Source organism: Mobula birostris, chromosome 12 (assembly GCF_030028105.1).
Source record: "Mobula birostris isolate sMobBir1 chromosome 12, sMobBir1.hap1, whole genome shotgun sequence".
In the NCBI taxonomy this organism is placed as follows: Eukaryota; Metazoa; Chordata; class Chondrichthyes; order Myliobatiformes; family Myliobatidae; genus Mobula; species Mobula birostris.
In genome coordinates, this window is record NC_092381.1 from 7,314,158 (window position 1) to 7,336,138 (window position 21,981).

The following is a 21,981-nucleotide window of genomic DNA, read 5'->3' on the forward strand; positions in this document are numbered from 1 at the left end:
ATAAATCGGAATCACACGAAGGGAATATGGGCCAAGTCGACCAGGAGGGAACTTGAGGCCTCTGTTGGTCCACATCGACCATCGTTGCTCGGTCCCAGCTGTCTACATAATATGCAAGCCAGGGCAATATGATATGCAGAGCAAGCTGTTGCCCGTGCAGCGGGCTCCCGCTCTCCACACAGCTGATGAACCCAAAGGAACCGCAGAGCCTGATACAGTTTGGCACCAGCAGCATCGCAGGAGCTGCCAGTCACCCTTGAGGTCAACGTTGGACTGCCTTAGCTCCAGATTCTTCCTCGGGGTTTACTCCCGAAGCCTTCCTCAAGTGCAGGTATAGACACAAGGCAGCGGAGGTTTGCGATCAGAATTTGCTGTCTCCATGGCTGACAACCCCCATCTGCCTGAAACCAGGAGGTAGAACGAATGCATGACCACCCTCCATGGTGTACACTTGCAGTTCTCAAAAGACCAGGCAGGACACATATTTCACCAGCACTTATTATTAAAAAAAAATCAATATAACATTTTCTCTCTTAAGCAAGAAGTATAAATACTTTGAATGTACATCTGTATTTTGAGATGACTGGTTACAATATGTCGATAAAGTCTGCAATATACACACAAAAAATCATAACTTAACATTCCTCACACGTACAAAGCACGAGGGCAGAGGTCATCAGCTCTTTACTGCAAGGTCTCTCTCATAGGAGTTGTAGTCAACTCTTCCAAAGAGCACAGAAAGAGCCCATGAGGGGAGACAGAGGATCATTTGTTCCAACTGAAATAAAAGGTGTACTAGTCCAAAAAAAACACTTATAGACACTGTGCAAGTTATGAGCTACAAAGTACAAGCAAGACAGGAAGGCTTGGGTTGTACAGAGGGACTTCAGTACAGTATTTCTTCAGCTATCAATACAGATTTTAAACATTCGATCTTTTCCCCCTTTTGCAAATTGCAAATGGTGTCAGTGTCACCGTGAGTTGGTCTGCAACTTCAGATTCCTCGATAATCACGTGTAAAGCCCTCCCATGCCACTGAGCATGTCTACAGGGAGCACTGTCACAGGAAAGCAGCATCCATCATCAGGGACCCCCACCACCCAGGCCATGCTCTCTTCTCACTGCTGCCATCAGGAAGGAGGTACAGGAGCCTCAGGACCCACACCACCAGGTTCAGAAACAGTTATTACCCCTCAACCATCAGGCTCCTCAATCAGAGGGGATAACTTCACTTGCCCCAGCAGTGACATTTTCCCACAATCTATGGATTCCCTTTCAAAGACTCTTCATCTCATGTCCTTGATGTTTACTGCTTATTTTCTTCTTTGTCATCTTAGTATATTACTATTTTACTTTGTTTCTTTGTATTCGCTGTGAAAGCTTGCAAGCAACAGAATCTCCGGGTTGTATATAGAGACATATATACGAGGGGTGATTGATAACTTCATGGCCTAAGGTAGAAGGAGATGAGTTATTAACTTCAAACTTTCTGCATGATCACTCAAAGAGTTGAACTGCACGTGCATGTAACAAGAGCTGTATAACTCACCTCCTTCTACCTTAGGCCACGAACTTATCCATGACCCCTGCTGTGGACCACTTTCTGGAGGTCCAAGACGCCAACTTCTACAAAGAAGGGATCTGTATGCTCCACGACCTCTGGACTAAGTGTGTACATGTTAAGAGGGCACTATGTTGAAAAGTAAATGTGCAAGGTTTTCTAAAATTGACTCCTTCTACCTTAGGCCACAAACTTATCAATCACCCCTCGTATACTTTGGTAATAAATTCACTTTCAACTTTGAACTGGTCTAGCATGGGTTCAGGGCTGGCTACAGATCTCCCCCAATTAATTTGATCAGACAGGTCTCTGTGTAAGAGCAGACTGTCGGCAGTGGGGAGAACACTCACTTGCTGGCTGTGCACTAACTGTAGTTGGCACACTGCACTGTGGGGTCTGGTACGATACCACCTGTACGCTGCCCTCCGCTGCATCCGGTACTAACTCGGACACGACGGAAGCTGGAGGGCAGAAGACAGGCAAACAGCAGGGGAGGAACTACAGCTGACTGTGGAGCAGGAAGGCACAGCCCAAAGCTGTGTGACTGCCTTCTTTCTGAGCTGGGAGCTGATCCAATGGTTGTTCCTCTTGGCTAGCACGGTGACACTTGCGAGCTGCCCCCAGCACAATATTCGGACTGAAACAAGCCCTTCAGCCCATCGAGTTTGTGCCGATCATCAACACCAATCCTACCCCTGTCCCATTTTATTCGTGCCCCCTCATTTCCATCAACTCCTCCCGCCCCAGATTCCACTCCTCACCCACACTAGAGGCAATTTACAGCGGACAATTAAAGTGGCAGAACATCTACAGAACCTATGTATCATAGAACACAGAACATACAGCACAGTACAGGCCCTTCGGCCCACAATGTTATGCTGACCTTTTAAACCTACTCTAAAATCATCCTAACCTTTCTTTTCCTATCATCCACGTGCCAATCCAAGAGTCTCTTAATTGTCCCAAATGTATCTGCCTCCACCACCATCACCAGGCCTGGCAGGGTATTCCACACACCCACCACTCTGTGTAAAAAAACCTGCCTCTGATATCCCTCCAATCATCTTAAAATTATGCCCCCCATATTAGCCATTTCTGCCACGGGAGAAGGTGCTGGCTGTCGACTCACTCTATTTTTTAATTATTCAGAGATACATTACAGTAACAGACCCTTCTGGTCCAATGAGCCCACACTGTCAATTACACCCATGTTCCCGATTACCTACTAACCTGTAAGCCTGTGTGTGGACCGTGGGAGGAAAGCAGAGCACGCGGAGGAAACCCACGCGCTCACGGAGAGAACGTACAACCTTCTTGCAGAGAGCGGCGGGATCAAAAGTTGCTGTAACAGCGTTACATTGACCTCTGTCAAGTCAAGACACCTTTCATGTATCCAGACACAAGAACTGTTTAAATTCCAGCCACATCTGGTTGTAAAGTTGTATGTGGAACGGACGGATGATTGGATAATTTCCCCTGCTAGTCAATCCCTACAATACTGATGGAAGTGCAACAGCTTCACATTATCTGAAAACAACACCAGCCTTCCTGCTGGGATTATCCTGCTTTTACTGAGAGGGGTTGCTGCAGTTTCTGTTAAACACAAGAAATTCTGCAGAAGGGTCTCAGCCCAAAACATCGACTGTACTTTTTTCCATTGACGCTGCCTGGCCTGCTGAGTTCCTCCAGCATTTTGTTGCGTTCCTCTGGGTTTCCAGCATCTCCAGATTTCAGACAATAAATAATAGGTGCAGGAACAGGCCATTCGGCCCATCGAGCCAGCACCGCCATTCACTTCGATCATGACTGCTCATCCACAATCAGTATCCAGTTCCTGCCTTATCCCCATAACCTTTGATTCTGCTGTCTTTAAGAGCTCTATCCATCTCTTGTTTGAGACTCTGCAGATGCTAAAGATCGAGAGCAACACACACAATATGCTGGAGGAACTCAGCATGCCTGGCACCATCTATGGAAATGAATAAACAGTCAACATTTCAGGTCAAGACCCATCATTAGGACTGGAAATTGATTTCTCCTAATAATTAATTTCTCCCTCCTCTTCAATTCCCCACTCTGGCCTCTCACCTCTTCTCCTCAGCAATCTATCACGGACCCTCCTTCTTCCCTTTCTCCCGCTCTCCCAGTGTCTACTCTCCTGTCCTATCAAACTCCTCCTTCTTCAGCCCATTACCCTTTCCACCTACCACCTCCCAGCTTCTTACTTTGTCCTCCCCCACCCACCTGGCTTCACCTATCATCTTCTAGGTAGTTCTCCTTCCCTTCCCCCATCTTTATTCCGGCTTGACAAAAGCTCTTGGCCCGAAACGTTGACTGTTTATTACTCTCCACAGATGCTGCCTGATGTGCCCAGTTACTCCAGCACGGCATGGGCATTGCCAGTTACTCCAGCACGGCATGGGCATTGCCAGTTTCTGTCCTGGGATCGAGGCCCAAGGGTTGAGTCGGAAGTCTGGAAGCCAAGGCCCACTGAACGGAGTCAAGTCTATGAACCCAGCACCCCCCGATTAAATCCTAGCCTAGTAACAGGATCATTTACAGTGACCAAGGAGGAAACCAGAGCACTGGGAGGAAACCCAACCGGTCATGGGGAGAAGGTACAGATTTCTTACAGGCAGTGGCAGGAATTGAACACTGGAAACTGTTGTGCTAACCATTATGCTGCCGTGCCGCCTCTGTTGTTGTCTGCGTTCATTGAGGGCTACGTTGGTGCCGGATTGTGTGGTGATTCTTGCGGGCTTGTCCCCAGCACATTGTTGGGTGTGGGATGTTAACGTAAAGAGACACATTTCACCGTATGTTTCAATGCACACGCAATAAACAAACTTGAATCTTTGTAAATTGACCATAGGCCTCAGCTCAAGCCCATCTCACTGGCTGACAAGACAGATACTATTAGCATTATGCCTTTTGCGTTAACACCCTACTCACGTGCCGATCTGCATCGAGGAGGAGTACAGGAGCCTGAACACACTCAACATTTCAGGAACAGCTTCCTCCCCTCCACCATCAGATTTCTGACTGGACAAGGACCCCACCGTACACTTCACTATCTCTTTTCCTCTCTTTCTGTGCTACTCATTTAACTTAATTTTCATATATATACACTTCTTACTATAATCCACAGTTTTATTATGCACTGCTGCCGCAAAACAAATTTCACCACATATGCCAGTGATATTAAAACTGATGCTGGGCCTTAATACCTCACAACTTTTCACAAACCTCAAAGCAATTTGCTGAGGCGTTCCCGGCAACCACACCACAGCAAGGCTTCCTGCATCTGTGTGTGATCACCTTCCAGCTGATCAGATCAGGGCGGGGGGACACATCAGGAATATCTGGCAAGTCTGCACACTCCCTCCCTGGGGCTCTCCGTGAGGGACGCGGTGTCAGGAGCCCCAGGATATTATTTAATTTAGAGAGACAGCACAGAACAATAGTTCCATCCCAACGTGTCGCGTCGCCCAGCAACCCACCTGTTCAACCCTAACCTAAGCACAGGACAATTTACAGCAACCAATTAACCTACTAACCGGTATGTCTTTGGAGTGTGGGAGGAAACCAGAGCACCCGGAGGAAATACACATGGTTCACAGGGAGGATGTACAAACTCCTTACGGACGGCACGGGAATTGAAATCATAAGCCCAGAGCTGCAATAGCATCGCGCTAACTGCTAAACTACCATGGTGCCCCCACCTCATTCCAAAATTCATGTGGTTCCCCTCGTCACCCAACCAGATTCCTTTCGGATGGGCACTGTCAGGCTGAAGACCTCCCAACTGCGACACTGACAGCTAAACGGGACGCTGAGAAACCCCGCAACCATCCACTTCCATCAAATCAATAGAATATATATTTCTGTTACAAATACAGTCACGTCTTTCCGAAGACATCCACAGTTATGTAACACGTTACTGCTGTACGTGTGTTCCCATGGTTACAGCTTCCCACGATGCAACACCTCAGACAGGAGTTATGTACACAAAGTAAATATGCTTACTTAGCGGGGGGAGGCGCAAAACACAACTGCTCACAAAATCCGAGGCAAGGGTCCAGGCTGACATCTCAAGGGGCTTCGACAACGCCTCGAACTTAAAAGAGGAGACTGACAAGTTTCTACAAACACACAATCCACACTACTGAACATCCAATATCCTACATGCAAACAGGAAGAAAGGAGGTATTGACCCCAACGCACCATCTCCAGCACAGAAGCCACCGGCCTCCTCTAACACTCCGAGGAACTGCCCTTCAAGTGACTCATTTGCAAGGCCTTCACGTGGAACTCGTAGATCTTCAGGGCGGGGCCCAGCTTGATCGACAGTCCTGTTAGAACGTCGCTCCGCTTCATGAGGAGCAGGGACTTGCCGTCGATTTCCTGCAGGTTTGTGGGAAGAAGAGATCGCGTACAAATCAGTGCTAGCCGTAACAGGAATGCTGAGTGATTGTATTGTGAAGGGGGAATTGTTGTGCTTCAATGTCTTCACCACTGTGGCCTTGAGCGTGTGAGACTGGGACCGTGAGAGTGCACTACAACCATCAGAACATGAAACTCAGGTGAACAGACAGAGGGATGCATGACGAGTGGTGATTGGTTCTGGTTGGGTGGATTATTTATTTAGCGATAGAGCTAATAGGCCCTTCAAGCTACCCCTGACAAATCTGACTTGACAGTAACTAATTAACCTACCCAGTGAGGCTTTGGACCGAGAGGGGAAACCCACATATTCCACGAAGAGGGCATAGAACAGCACTGGAACTTAACCCTGGATTCCAGAGCACCCAGTTAACAGTGTCTCGCTAACTACTACCGTAACGTGGCACCCGAGCTTGTGTTAATGGATTGGTCCAGTTTCTGCAGTATTTTACATCAGTGGAGAGGGTACAAAGATATGAGCGGTCTGGGGGTGCACTGGCGGACCGGTTTGTGAACACTGCTGTGGTTCGAGTTGGAAGTACGCCGTGGTGAGAGGGCTCGTGCATACCTAGGTAAGTATTTTTACGCTTCCTATTCTGTCCAAATAAACGAAGTATTGTTACTGTCAGCGCAAAACTGGAACCCGTGACTTTCTGCCATACCGAGCCAATCCACAAACCTTTCAAAGCGACAGGCCCTTCGACTCAACTTTTCCAACATTCCCATCTAAGCTAGTTTCACCCACATCCCTTGACACCAGGGGTTCCTACTCTGGGTTCCAAGGACCCCTTGTTTAATGGTATTAAAAAAAGGTTGGGATCCCCTGCTGCTTAAACCTTTCCTATCCACGTACCTGTCCAAATACCTTTTAAATGTCGCTAATGTACCTGCCTCAACCACTTCCTCTGGCAGCTCATTTGATATGGATTCACCTTCTGAGTGAAAAAGTTGCTGTAATGTTCTACATTCTGTGTTCTAAGTTTTATATCAGAGTCACAGAGCACTACTGCACAGAAACAGGCCCTTCAGCCCATTTAGTCCATGCTGAACTATTATTCTGTCTAGACCCATATACTCGCACACCGGCTGCAGCCCCTAAACTCCATGTAACTATCAAAACTTCTGTTAGATGTTGAATTCGAAGCCGTACCCACCACTTCCACTGGCAGCTCATTCCACACTCTCACCACCCTGAATGCAGTTCCCACTCATGTTCCCCTTAAACATCTCACTTTTCACCCTTAACCCATGACCTCTCGTTCTAGTCTCACCCATCCTCAACAGGAAAAACCTACTTGCATTGACCGTGTCTATCCCAATCGAATCTCCTCTCGTTCTCCCACGCTCCAGGGAATAAAGTTCCAACCAACCTTTGAGAAAAGAGCATGGCTTCCGGTCAAGATGGCGCTTGTGTACAACATTCCTCTGGGTAACTTTTTCTGGCTGGGTCATGAAACCATCTTTTCCACTTCTTTTACCTCCTTTACGTCTGTTTCTCATCTTGAACACGATCCGGAACTGTTGGAGCCTGCGTTTTGCAATTTGGAGATCGCTTGGGTGCTTTAGCAATCTGCAGTCTCCCAGACGGTTCTGGGTGGCAGAGGCAGCATGAGTAAACTTCGTGGCGAGGTGGTTTCAGGACGACGCACGAACTGATGTTTGACCCCCATTTCACAGAGTAAAGTTACAAGGGAGATTGAAACCTCAAGCCAATTGTAGAAGCTTGGAGATCTTTTGGGTGTTCAAGTGCACTGCAGTCTCACCGAAGATCCCGGGAGGGAGAGGCAGTGTGTGCGAACGTCGTGGCGAGAAGGCAGCGAGCCGATGCTTGGCTCCAGTTCACTGATTATACTTTCCATTGATTGCCGAGCGATGAGATTGAAGCATCGAAGTGAGTGCGGAGGGCGAGAGCTGGCTGGTTAAGTCTTGGGAAGTTGCTCTACACCAGAGAGGGGAGAGCCTGCCGCTGAACCCGGAGAGTGTTACCCAGGTTTTTTCAGTGTTTTGGATGTGGACTTGGACTATAGACTCTATTTTTCAGTCTTACAGTTTTTATATTGTGTTTTTCACCCAATCTTCTCATTTATTTTGTGCAGGAAGGAGGATTGGGGGGGGGGAGGGGTTCATGTACCTGTTTCATTTTTTTTATGTGGGCGGGGGGACGGACTTTGGGTTCGATGTGTCTGATCTGTTTCATTGTTTTTTTTTGTGAGGGAGGAGGGATCTGGAGGTTGATATGTCTGTTCCGTTTTTGTTCATTTTTTTTTGCGGGGAGGTGGGATTTGGGGGTTGATGATTGTGCTGCCTTTCTTTTCTTTCTTGGTCTCACGGCAGAGAATTGAAGAATTTCAAGTTGTATACTTTGATAACAAATGAACCTTTGAACCTTTCCCTATAACTCAGGTCCTCAAGTCCTGGTAACATCCTTGTAAATTTTCTCTGCATCGTTCCTGTAGGCAGGTGACAAAACTGCACACAACAGACCTCACCGTCTTGTGTTTCAATTTCATAACATCCCAACTCCTACACTCAATACACTGATTAATGAAAGCCAAAGTGGCAGAATGGCCATATCTACCTCTGACGCCACCTTCAATGAATTATGGACTTGTAATGCCAGATCCCCCTGTTCTACGACACTCCTCAGTGCCCTACCGTTCACCATGTAGGATCTACCCTAGATGGTCCTACTGAAGTGCAATTGCAATACCTTGCACTAGTCTGCATTAAATTCCATTTGCCATTTTTTGGCCTGTTTTTCCAGCAGCTCCAGATCCTGCTGCAAGCTCTGATACTTCTCATTGCTGTCCACTACGCCCCCAATGTGGCTCATTCCTCCCAATCTGCTCAGCTCCGGAGTAATTACGGATGTGTAATAAAAGCTGGCGTTGTTAGACATATCTGCACATCTTTGAGTGAATAGAGAACCAGTGCCACTGGCACACGGTGAGACTGGGTACGTGACCTGTGGAAGCCTTAACAACTGACCAGCTTTAACGGAAAGTCACCCACGCGGCCCTGATCTACAGTGAAGTTCGGATAAAACTCAGACCTGCCCTCTGACGCTGGTCTGCTGCCTGACACGCTGAGCTCCTCCAGTGTGCTTTAGACAATAACACACAGGAGCAGAATTAGCCCATTTGGTCAATCAAGTCCTCTCCACCGTTCCATTATGGCTGATTTATTATCCCTTTCAACCCCATTCTCCTGCCTTGTCCTTGTAACCTGTGACACCCTGACTAATCAAGAACTTATCAACCTCCACTTAAAATATTTCCAATCATTTGGCCTGCAAAGCCGTCTATGCCAATGAATTCCACAGATTCACCATCCTCTGGTTAAAGAAATTGTTTCTCATCTCTGTTCTAAATGGATGTCCCTCTAGTCTGAGGCTGTGCCCTCTGGTCCTAGACTCTCCCATCATAGGAAACATCCTTTCCACATCCATTATCAAGGCCTTTCACCATTCAATAGGTTTCAATGAGATGCCCCTCATTCTTCTGAACTCCAGTAAGTAAGGCCCAGAGCCATCAAATGCTCATATGTTAACCCTTCCATTCCCGGGATCATTCTCGTGAACTTCCCCTGGACTCTCTCCGACGTGAGCACATCCTTTCTTAGATAAGGAACCCAAAACTGCTCACAATATTCCGACTGCAATCTCACCAATGCCTCATAAAGCCTCAACATTATAATCTTACTTTTATATTTTAGTCCTCTTGAAATGAAAGCTAACATTGTATTTGCATTCCTTACCACCAACTAAACCTGGAAGTTAACCTTTAGGGAATCCTACACGAGGAATCCCAAGACCCTTTGCACTTCTGGGTTTTCAGTTTTCTCCCGTATTAGAAAATAGCCTATGCTTTTATTCCTTCTTCCAAAGTTCATGAACATACATCTCCCCATACTGTATTCCATCTGCCACTTCCACTTGAGGAACCCACGCTATTGCCGATTTTACCTTGTGTCCCCAAGTACCCCAAAAACTCATCCTCAACAGTAGACTCCCAACATCTTCCCAACCACTGAAGTCAGGCTAACTGGCCCAACATCCCTTCTTCCGTCTTTCTTCTTGTATGTGTTGCTCTAGATTTCCCAGAATCCTGGATGTTCTTCCCATCTGAAATTCAGTTCATTTCTTTTGCAAAGCTGTTACGTAGGGGTGGAATAACCTTTCCAGAGAATATGGTGAGTTTATCAGGTTTACAGGAATCAAGCTCCTGCTAGGTTTAAAGGGAGCGGGAGACAGGGTCCCGGAGGGTTTACAGGGAGCGGGAGACAGGGTCCCGGAGGATTTAAAGGGAGCGGGAGACAGGGTCCCGGAGGTTTAGAGGGAGCGGGAGACGGGGTCCCGGAGGGTTTAAAGGGAGCAGGAGACGGGGTCCCGGAGGGTTTAAAGGGAGCGGGAGACGGGGTCCCGGAGGGTTTAAGGGGAGCGGGAGACGGGGTCCCGGAGGGTTTAAAGGGAGCGGGAGACGGGGTCCCGGAGGGTTTAAAGGGAGCGGGAGACGGGGTCCCGGAGGGTTTAAAGGGAGCGGGAGACGGGGTCCCGGAGGGTTTAAAGGGAGCGGGAGACAGGGTCCCGGAGGGTTTAAAGGGAGCGGGAGACGGGGTCCCGGAGGGTTTAAAGGGAGCAGGAGACAGGGTCCTGGTGGGTTTTAAACGGATTTTGGAAATTGGATCCCCATGGTTTAAAGGGAGCAGGGAATGGGGTCCCAGTGGGTTTAAAGGGAGCAGGGAATGGGGTCCCAGTGGGTTTAAAGGGAGCGGGAAATTGTGTCCTGGTGAATATAAAGGAAGCACAGGAACCAGCTTCCTGTCGAATTCCAAACCACTTCGGAACTGGAATAATGGGATTAGCAGATGGAGATGGGGTTTGCCGAAAACTAAAATGATGCGGAGGGGCCATCTTGTGGAAAGAAGAGAGGACACTTCACTCTACAGTAGGAGGAAGAGCAGCTGAGGTTCTGAAGGCACCAACCACCTCCACGGACCCACCTGTTCCTGAAATGCTCCAGCCTGGTCCTCGAAGCCAGCTTTCTTGAAGTAGTTGAAAACGTCTAGGATTGTCCACTCCACCGGATCTAGCCGAGTGTTTTCCGTTGGACTAGGGAGACAGACACAATTCAAACAATCAGCGTGGATCTCTCAACTGTTAAACCACCCGTAAAAAGTGAATCGGAACATGACGATGAATGAGAGAGAGGTGAACTCCAAGGCGAGGCCTCTAACTACCATCATGGACGTTTTCAAAAGGTGATTTACAGGAAGGTAACAAAGAAAGATCAGCCTTTTGCTCAAGAGCTTCAGTTAGGTGTGTCCCCCTCCCCAGTGGAAGTCTCTTTATGCAGGGGAGCTTCCCCTGTACACTGAGGACCTGGGGTGGAAGGTGTTGCATTGGACAGTCCCATATAACAGATAGCTGAGCAGGTTCACTGACTCCGCATCCAGCTGTCCATTCTGCGGGCGGGAAGAGTCGGTCTGCCACGCGTACACGGAATGCGAGGGCCTTTCAGTTTCTCAGAGGCTGCTGCTGGGGTTCTGGCTGCACTTTAGTCCCGCGCTCCTCATCTACGGGCACCCAGTTCGGAAGGGGGTGGGGCATGAGAAGGATCTCCTGGTGGGCTTGGTCCTGGGCCTGGCCAAGATGGCCGTCCATGGGTCTAGGCGGCGGAAGGTGAGCGGAGGTCCCACCGCGGTATAGACTGTTTTATAGATGGTAGTAAACGTATTGTAACTACCGTCTTGTAAACATTGATTATCTTGTGTCTATGTGTTGTAAATAAACTTTTATAGTTTTGATACATAAAGAAAAAGGACATACCGGCTGAAGGAAAGTGACACTGGGACAATCTTTCAGCCATCGGTATACACACATTAGCAAAGACCATAAAACCGAGGTATGGAAACTACGCAGCAACAGACAGGTAGTCAAAACTGCGCTACACATCACAAGAAGCATCATCTGATAGGGGAACCTAGGACCAGAGGGTACAGACTCAGAAAAGAAGGACATTCACTCAGATCAGAGATGAAGAATTTCTTTAGCAAGAGGGTGGTGAATCTGTGGAATTTGCTCCCATGGGCGGCTGTGGAGGCCGAGTCACTGGACGTATTTAAAGTGGAGTTTGATCGGTTCTTGTTTAGCAAGGGCATCAAAGGTTATGGGGAGAAGACAGGAGAATGGAGTGAGATGGATAATAAATCGACCATGGTGGAATGGCAGAGCAGACTCGACGGGCCGAGTGGCCCAATTCTACTCTCATGCCTTCTGCACAAGGTGACGATAGCGGTGTACTAAGTTATACAGTCAGAGGAATGCAGAGACAAGCCCTTTGACCAAAAATGATGGATTGTAGAACAAATTCAATGGACGATTGGCCTAATAATGTACCTGTGTCTTATGTACATTGAAGCACACATACAGTGAAATGCATTCTTTGCGTCAACAACCAACACAGCCCGGGGATGTGCTGGGGGCAGCCCACAAGTGTCACCATGTTTCCGGCACCAACACAGCATGCCCTCAACTTACCGACACTAACCTGTTCAGCTTCAGAGGTCAAGTGTCAGCCTACAGCATTAAACTTGAACTTAAACAGAGAGCATGGATTTTTGACAATCATCCGAGTGCTATTTTCAGAAGGAAATGGCGTCTCTATTTGGGAAGAACAGTGGTGCAGGGTTATGGGCTGGGACTCTGGGCTGGACAATACACAGGTGTGGGAGACCTCCTTCCTCCCTTGAAAGGCCATGGTGTTCAATGCCTTACGGAATTTCCTCACCCACTTACAAAAGAACATAAGAAATAGGAGCAGGAGTCGGCCATCTGGCTTGACAAGCCTGCTCCGCCATTCAATAAAACCATGGCTGATCTGACCATGGACTCATCTCCACCTAACTGGCTTTCTCCCATTAATTCCCCTACTATGCAAAAATCTGTCCAACCTTATCTTAAATATATTTACTGAGGTAGCCTCCACTGCTTCATTGGGCAGAGAATTCCACAGATCACCGGGCTGGGAAAAGCAGTTCCTCCTCATTTCCATCCTAAATCTACTCCCCTAAATCTTGAGTCTAAGTCCCCTAGTTCCAGTCTCGCCTACCATCAGAAACATCTTTGCTGCCTCTATCTTATCTATCCTTTCGTAATTGTATTTGTTTCTATAAGATCTCCTCTCATTCTTCTGAATTCCAGTGAGTACTGTCCCAGGCGACTCAATATCTCCTCATAGTCTAACCCCATCATCTCTGGAATCAACCTGGTGAACCTCCTCTGCACTGCCTCCAAAGCCAGTATATCCTTTTTCAAGTAAGGAGACCAGGACTGTATGCAGTACTCCATGTGCGGCCTCACCAGTACCCTGTACAGTTGCAGCATAACCTCCCTGCTGTTAAATTCAATCCCTCTAGCAACGAAGGCCAACATTTCATTTGCCTTCCTGATAGTCTGCTGCACCTGCAAACCAACATTTTGTGATTCGTGCACATGAACTCCCAAATCCCTCTGCACAGCAGCATGCTGCAATTTTTTACTATTTAAATAATAGTAAACAAACATGGCCAAGTGGTTAAAGCACTCGACTAGCGACCTGAAGGTCGTGAGTTCAAGCCCCAGCCGAGGCAGCGTGTTGTGTCCTTGAGCAAGGCACTTAATCATATATTGCTCTGTGATGACACCGGTGCCAAGCTGTATGGGTCCTAATGCCCTGCCCTTGGACAACATCAGTGTCGTGGAGAGAGGAGACTTGCAGCATGGGCAAATGCTGGTCTTCCATACAACCTTGCCCAGGCCTGTGCCCTGGAGAGTGAAGACTTTCCAGGTGCAGATCCATGGTCTTGCAAGACTAACAGATGCCTTTATCTTTAAATAATAACTTGCTCTTTCATTTTTCTTTCCAAAGTGGATGACCTTGCATTTACTAACATTGTACTCCATCTGCAAGACCCCTGCCAACTCACTTAACCTACCTATATCTCTCTGCATCTTCTGCACAATTTGCTTTTCCACTCAATTTAGTATCATCAGCAAACTTAGATACACTACATTCAGCCCCCTCTTCCAGATCATTAATGTATATCGTGAACAGTTGCAAGCCCAGCACTGACCCCTGCGGCACACCGCTCACCACTGATCGTCAACCAGGGTAATATCCATGTATCCCAACTCCCTGCTTTCTATTGGTTAACCAATCCTCTAGTCATGCTAATACATTATCCCTTACCTTTATACTTTTCTTGTGGATAAGTCTTTTATGAACGCCTTCTGGAAAGCCAAGTAAATAATGTCCATCTGTTCCCCTCTATCCACTGTGCTCATTATATCCTCAAAGAACTCCAGTAAGTCTGTCAAATAGGATCTGCCTTTGCTGAATCCATGCTGCGTCTGCCTGATGGATCCATTTCTTTCCAGATGCTTCACTATTTCTTCTTTAATGATAGCTTCAAGCATTTTCCCAGCTACAGATGTTAAACTAACTGGCCTATAGTTACCTGCCTTTTGCCTACAAACTGTTTTAAACAGTGGTGTGACATTCATCGTCTTCCAATCCACTGGGACCTGCCCAGAGTCCGGAGAATTTTGGTAAATTATCACCAAAGCCTATACATAACTTCTGCCATTTCTTTGAGTACCCTGGGATGCATTCCATCAGGACTAGGGGACTATCTATCTTCAGGCCCACAAGTTTGCTCAGCACTACCTCTTCAGTAATAGCTATTGTATTGAGGTCCTTACTTCCTATTGCATCTATAACATCTCTCTTTGGCATGTTAGACATGTCCTCCACTGTGAAGACTGACACTTCCGTATTTGAGACTCTTAGATACAGTAGAGCTTTATTTGTCACGTGTACACCAAAACACAGAGAAATGAGTTGCTTTTGTCAACAACCAACACGGCCCAAGGATGAGCTGGGGGGCAGCACACAAGCGTCACTATGCTTCTGGCATCAAAATAGCACGCCCACAACACACTAGCCCTCCGTCTTTGGACTGTGGGAGGAAACTGGAACACCCGGAGGAAACCCACACAGTCATGGGGAGAACGTACAAACTCCTTACAGACGGCGGCATGAATTGAACCCGATCACCGACCACTGCTGCTGCGAAACGATGCGCTAACCGCTCAGGTACTGCGCCACCCACTCTACGTCATCACCCGCATCCTCAAAGTATTTTCCTCAGTGAGCGCTAGGTGGACACCGGACAGCAGAGGTCAGGAACGATTAGACAAGAGCTCCCGTGCAAGAAGGGAAAATTGACACGCACCTCTCAGTGCCCAAGGAGCTGGTCTCAAAGGTCTTCATCTCGACGGGAGACGCTGACGGTGTCGGGAGGCATGAGGCACCTCGGACTTCCAGAACTGGGAGAAGGGAAGAGGTACAAGCAATCAAAGGACAGAACAGTACAATCACAGAGAAGGAATGACAGCGGCTGCATTTCATTAGCAGTTTCAGGATATTTGGTGTGTCAGCAAAGACACTTGCAAATTTTTACAGATGTATCACAGAGAGCTTTCTAACTGGCTGCATCACTGCCTGGTTTGGAGTGGGCCATTGCACAGGATCAAAATGAGCTGCAGAACGTTGTAAACTGGGTTGGCCCCATCATGGGCACTGGCCTCCCCAGTATCCAGGACATCTTCAAGGCACAATGCCTCAGAAAGGTGGTATCCATCATTACGGACCCCCATCACCCAGAACATGCCCTCTTCTCATTGCTACCAAGGAGGAGATACAGAAGCCTGAAGGCACACACTCAATGTTTCAGAAGCCGCTTCTTCCCCTCTGCCATCCGACTTCTGAATGGACATTGAACCCGTGAACACTACCTATTCTTTTTACACTAGTCATTCAACTTTTCACTTTAATTCAGTTTCTTTATTATGTATTTCACTGCACTACTGCCACAAAGACAAATTTTACAACCTATGCTGGTGATATTGAACCTGATTCAGAAACATGCATACACACACACGCGCACACACACGCGCGCGCACACACACACACGCACACGCGCACACACACACGCGCGCGCACACGCGCACACACACACGCGCGCACACACACGCGCGCACACACACGCGCGCACACACACGCGCACACACACACACACACACACACACACACACACACACGTGCGTACACACGGACACCAGAGGTGGTGGTGGGAAATTGACAAAGGACACAGTACTCACGGTGTCTTTAAAGAACAACACAATACCAGTGTCACTGTCTGGAAACGTTCTTGTGGCTCTTACACATTAACGTGAAGACACTACATTAACACATACAGTCCCGTGCAAGTCTCAGACACATACAGTATATAGCTAGGCTGCCTGAGACTTTCGCATTGTACTGTGTTTCTCAACATGAATCGGAGAGTGAGCTTGTGAATATGGCAGGAGCAAAGGATGAAGGTGGAGCACCACAGGAAGGGTGTGGGACAGGTGGCAGAGGAGGAGTGCCAAGGGTGGGGTGGTGTGAGTGCAGACACACCCAGCCCTGAGATGCCAGGCAAGATCATTTGATTCCAAACAATTGGTTTATTGATCATTAGGGACCATCTCTCTGGTGCTTCCCACTCCCTCCCCTCTCCCTTCCCTTTTCCCTAACCATGACTCCCCTCTCCCTGCCCCCTTCCCACTCTCAGTCCACAACAGAGACCCATATCAGAATCAGGTTTATCATCACTCATATGTGTCATGAAATTTGTTTCTTTTTGTGGCAACAGTACAGTGCAATACATAAAATTACTATAGTACTGTGCAAGATTCAAGATTGTTTAATGACATTTCCAGTATACTTAATGCAAAGGAAAACAAAATAATGGTTACTCCAGATCTGACGCAGCACAAAAAGGACACAATAAATATGAATACATAAGATAGCTTATATACATAGATTGTCCATAAAGTGACATTGGGCACAGGAGTGTCTGTACACAAGGTGACTGACAGGAAATGATAAAGTCCTGGTGGTTGGGGGTGTGGAGGGGTGGGTTAGAGGGCGGAGGTGTTGATCAACCTCACTGCTTTGGGAAGAAAGTAACTGTTTTTGTGTCTGGTGTTCCTGGTGTGGATGTTATGTAGCCTCCTCCCCGATGGGAGTGGGACAAGCAGTCCATGAGCAGGGTGTGTGGGATCCTTCATGATGTTTTTATATACTGAACAGTATATACAGTATATTCTATGTACATCTAAAAACATAGAGAGCAAATCATAAACATGATGTAAATCTTGTAGATGGTGGAAAGGCTTTGAGAGCCAGAAGACAGGTCATTTACCTCAGGATGCCTAGCCTCTGTCCAGTTTGTACAGTCATGTTATTTATGTGGTTGATCTAGTTAAGTTTCTGGCTGTTGGTGACTCCCGGGATATTGATGGCAGGTACCTTTTAACTAAAATTAACTATAGCACCAACAATACAGAGAACATTTAACAATTAATGAAATAGCTCATTTAAAACATACAGAATCTCGGAACAAATTAAGCCTCTAAATTCAATCACAGGATTATGTAATTAAAAATTCCAAAAACTGTACCGACATACTTTAACATACAAAAGCTTTTTGCATACAGTTCTGGTCGCTCCACTATAGGGAGCATGTGAAGGCTTTGGAGAGGGTGCAGAAGTTGTTTACCAGGATGCTGCCTGGATTAGGCGACATGTGCTATAATGAGAGTTTGGACAATCTTGGGTTGTTTACTCTGGAGCGGCTGATAGAGGTTTAAAGATTATGAGAGGCATAGATAGTGCAGACAGACAGTATATTTTTCCCAGGGTTGAAATGTCAAATACCAGAGGGTGTGTATTTAAGGTGAGGGGGTAATTTCAAAGGAGGTGTGAGGGGCAAGTTCTTTTTTGTTTTTCCCCCCACACAGAGTGGTGGGTGCCTGGAGCACACTGCCTGGGTGGTGGCAGAGACAGATGCATTAGAGATTTTTAAGAGATGTTTAGATGGACACATGAATGTGAGGAAAATGGAAGGATATGGACACTGCATAGGCAGAAGAGATTAGTTTAGGTGGCCATTTGATTACTAACTGAATTAGTTCAGCATGACATTATGGATGCAGTTACAGTGAGAACGTGCAAACTTCACACAGACAGTGCCAGAGATCGCAAATGTGATAATCTATGGTTGTTTAGCCGTTGGAATGGACTTTGTTTTCACTCTTCTTTTCAGGCCAAATCTAGAGGAGTTTCGATTCTTATAGATAATACACTTTCCTTTGTCCAACATAAAGTAGGGTCTGATACTAATGGACATTTTGTTATAGTCTCAGGAAAACTAGATAATAAGTTAATAGTATTTGCCAATGTGTATGTCCCAAATGTAGATGACCCAGGATTCTTTGAATGTTTTTTCATTTTTACCAGATCTGAATCTTTATTCTTTGGTGATGGGAGGAGATTTTAACTGTTGGCTAGACCCAATCTTAGACCGACCATCTTCTAGACCAGCTTCTCTTAATAAATCAGCTTTGTTTATTCAATCCTTTTTATTGAAGTGTGGTATAGTTGATGTTTGACGTTTCTTACATCCCTTAGATAGGGAATATTTGTTTTTTCCCCCCCATGTTCATCACACATATTCCAGGATTGATTTTTTTTTGAAATCGATAGTCAAATGACCTCATCAGTTCGTTAGTGTGAATATAAAGAGATTGCTGTTTCAGATCATGCTCCTATATTTTTATCTTTATAATTCCCTGGTCTTCTTCAAACCAACAGATTCTGGCGTTGTTATACAATTTTGTTATCTGATAAGGAATTTTTAAAATTTTTAGAGCAGCATATTATTTTGTTTTTTGAAGAGAATAAAAAGGAAGAGACTTCTAATCTTATTGTATGGGATACTTTCAAGGCCTATATTGGAGGACAAATTATTTCTTATACTGCGAGTGTTATGAATAAGGCTAATAAAGGAAGAATTGAATTAGCCAATCAACTAAAACAATTAGATCAAAATTATGCTATAGCTCCAGATCCTGTTTTATATAAAAGACGTGTTGAAGTTAAAACTAAATATAATCTTCTGTTAACATATCCAATTGAAACTTAACTTCTTAAAGATAAAACTCAATTTTACATTCATGGAGATAAATCAGGCAAAGTGTTGGCCAACCAATTAAAAACTTCTATAATTAAATGACAAATTAAAGAAATTTGCAAAACTAATGGTGATAGGACAAATGATTACTCTGAAATAAATGATACATTTACAGAATTCTATTCTAAACTTTACAGTTCTGACTCCCCTAAAGATAATACTGTAATGAACAATTTTTTAGATCAAAAGTATCCCGGCACTTTCTGCAAACAGATGGATCAACCCATTTCTTATGAGGAAATAGCCGAGGCTATACGTTCTTTACACTCAGGGAAGGATCCAGGTCCAGATGGATTTTCTGGAGAATTTTATAAGGCTTTTTCTTCATTAATTATACTGCAGTTATACTTAGTCTTTTTGGATTCTTTCAAATTGGGTCGTTTGCCTCTATCTTTTTATGAAGCTTCTATTTCGCTCATCCTAAAAAAGGACAAGGATCCAACTGAATGTTCTTCATATAGTCCAATTTCATTACTTAATGTAGACACTAAAATTCTTTCTAAAGTTCTGGCTCGTAGGATTGAAAATATTTTACCTTGTATTATTTCTGATGATCAGACGGGATTTATTAAAAACCCACATTCCCATTTTAATATACGTCGTGTATTAAATGTTACTTACTCTCCTTCTCGGGAGATATCGGAATGTGTGATATCCTTAGATGCTGAGAAGGCCTTCAATCGGGTTGAATGGAATTATGTATTTAAAACCTTAGAAAAATTCAATTTCGGACCAGATTTTACTCAATGGATTAAATTACTTTATTTATCTCCTTCTGCTCGAGTTCTTACTAATTTTCAAAATTCCAAACCATTTAAACTTCACCCCGGAACTAGACAAGGTTGTCCGTTAAGTCTTTTGCTTTTTGATTTAGCTTTAGAACCCCTTGCTATTGCTTTTCGAGAATCTAATGATATCTGTGCTATTTCAAGGAGAGGTATCACCCATAAAATCTCGCTTTACGCTGATGATATATCACTTTTTATCTCCAATGTTGAGATTTTGTTACCTTGCGTACTTTCTTTACTCTCCCGTTTTAGCCAGTTTTCAGGATATAAATTGAACCTACATAAGAGTGAGTTATTTCCTTTAACTAATTTGGTATAAATTTAAAATTGTAAGGAATCAATTTACTTATTTGGGTGTAACAATCACTAAGAATTACAAACACCCGTTTAAAGAATACTTTATTGAACCATGTACATGTCATAAGGAGGTGGCTGGAAACAGGCCCAAGTGCAAGACACAGACACCGAAGCACTAGGGACAGGACTAGGATACAGGGCAAGGGTTGGGACATGGACAAGAAAACTGGGAACCCAGAACAGGACTGGACAAGAGAGCTAGGAACCAGGGCTTGGACTCCGAGCCAGAGACTGGACAAGGGCCCAGAACCTGGGCCTTGCCTCTGTCTCGGACCCCAGAACTAGGCAAGGACGTGACTTGGCTGGCAGGCAGGACGAAGCTGGAGTCTTCAGGTTGGAGACCAGAGACTTGAGACTTGGGGTCTTGAAGCTTGGCTTGGGGCGAGGCTCAAGGCTTGGGGTCTTGAAGCTCCTCCTGGGCAGGGCGCAGTACTCCTGGGCAGGGCGTGGATCACCTGGGCAGGGTGCGGTACTCCACCCGACAGAGGCAAGGGACAGGAAGGGACAGAACCAACCGCAGGGTAATGGCAATACGGCCTGGCTTACCCGACGGAGGCAAGGGACAGGAAAGGACAGAACCAACCGCAGGGTAACGGCAAGACGGCCTGACTCACCTGGCGGAGGCAAGGGACAGGAAGGGACAGAACCAACCGTAGGTAACAGCAAGACAGCCTGGCTTACCCGACGGAGGCAAGGGACAGAACCAACCGCAGGGTAACGGCAAGACAGTCTGACTTACCCAGCGGAGGCAAGGGACAAGAAGGGAGCTAGGTACAGGGTGGCTCCAAGACAAGACTACAGGCGAAGCGAGGCGAGAGTTACCGGCAAGACAAGGCAGGGCTTCAGGTGAGGAAACAGAAGGCAGGGGAAGGGATACAAGGAGTAAGGACAAGAACAATCCAACCACCACGCCCTGGTCTCTGGAGGTATTTATGCAGCCAGCCCCAACGAGAATCAGCTGTCTCAAATAGTGCTCAACAGGAACAGAAACAGGGTAGACAGGAAAACTTGGAACAAGGGTCGATGGACTGGACTGTGAACCGGAATGCGGACTTCACGGACCGAACCACGACAGTACAAAAGATATCATTAAATTGGTCACCTCTTTCAATTTCATTGATTGGACGAATTAATTCTATTAAAATTAATATTCTACCTAAATTTATATATCTTCTTCAGGCTTTACCTGTTTTTATTCCTAAATCCTTTTTTGACTCTCTTGAATCTATTTTATCCTCCTATATATGGAAAAATAAACATCCTCATTTAAATAAAGTTCATCTTCAAAAACCTAAAAAGTCTGGAAAACCTAAAAAGCCTTACCTAATTTTAAGTTTTATTACTGGGCAGTTACTATATGATATCTTATGTTTTGGATATATTATACTAATCGTGTAGCCTGTCCGGTATGGGTTTCTTTAGAAGCTATTTCTGTTAATAAATTTTCTATAATTTCTCTTCTTAGATCCTCGTTTCCTTTATTTGTAAGTAAACTAACTGATAATTTAATAGTTAAACATACTCTGATGATCTGGATACAATTTAGAAAACATTTTGGTTTATTTAAATTTTCCCTTTCTAGTCCCATTTATTCTAATTTTTTTTAAAACCCTCCATGACTGATTTAGTTTTTAAAGAATGCGACAGGTTGGGTATTAAATATTTTTGGGATCTGTTTGTTGGACGAAATCTTTTTTCATTTGAGCAATTGTC

General features: G+C 45.7%; 1 protein-coding gene across 1 annotated transcript in view; it reads right to left on the reverse strand.

Annotated features, from left to right (window-relative positions):
- Positions 1–494: 494 nt before the first annotated feature.
- The window catches only part of samd13 (sterile alpha motif domain containing 13), a 71,888-nt gene continuing 50,401 nt past the window's right edge, over positions 495–21,981 (reverse strand). Inside the window, exons 6-8 of the mRNA XM_072273290.1 lie at positions 15,278–15,371; positions 11,006–11,114; positions 495–5,965 (exon numbers count right to left, since the gene is read on the reverse strand). Coding sequence (XP_072129391.1) covers positions 5,816–5,965; positions 11,006–11,114; positions 15,278–15,371 — 353 coding nt within the window. The 3' untranslated portion in view covers positions 495–5,815. The remainder of the gene's footprint in view (positions 5,966–11,005; positions 11,115–15,277; positions 15,372–21,981) is intronic.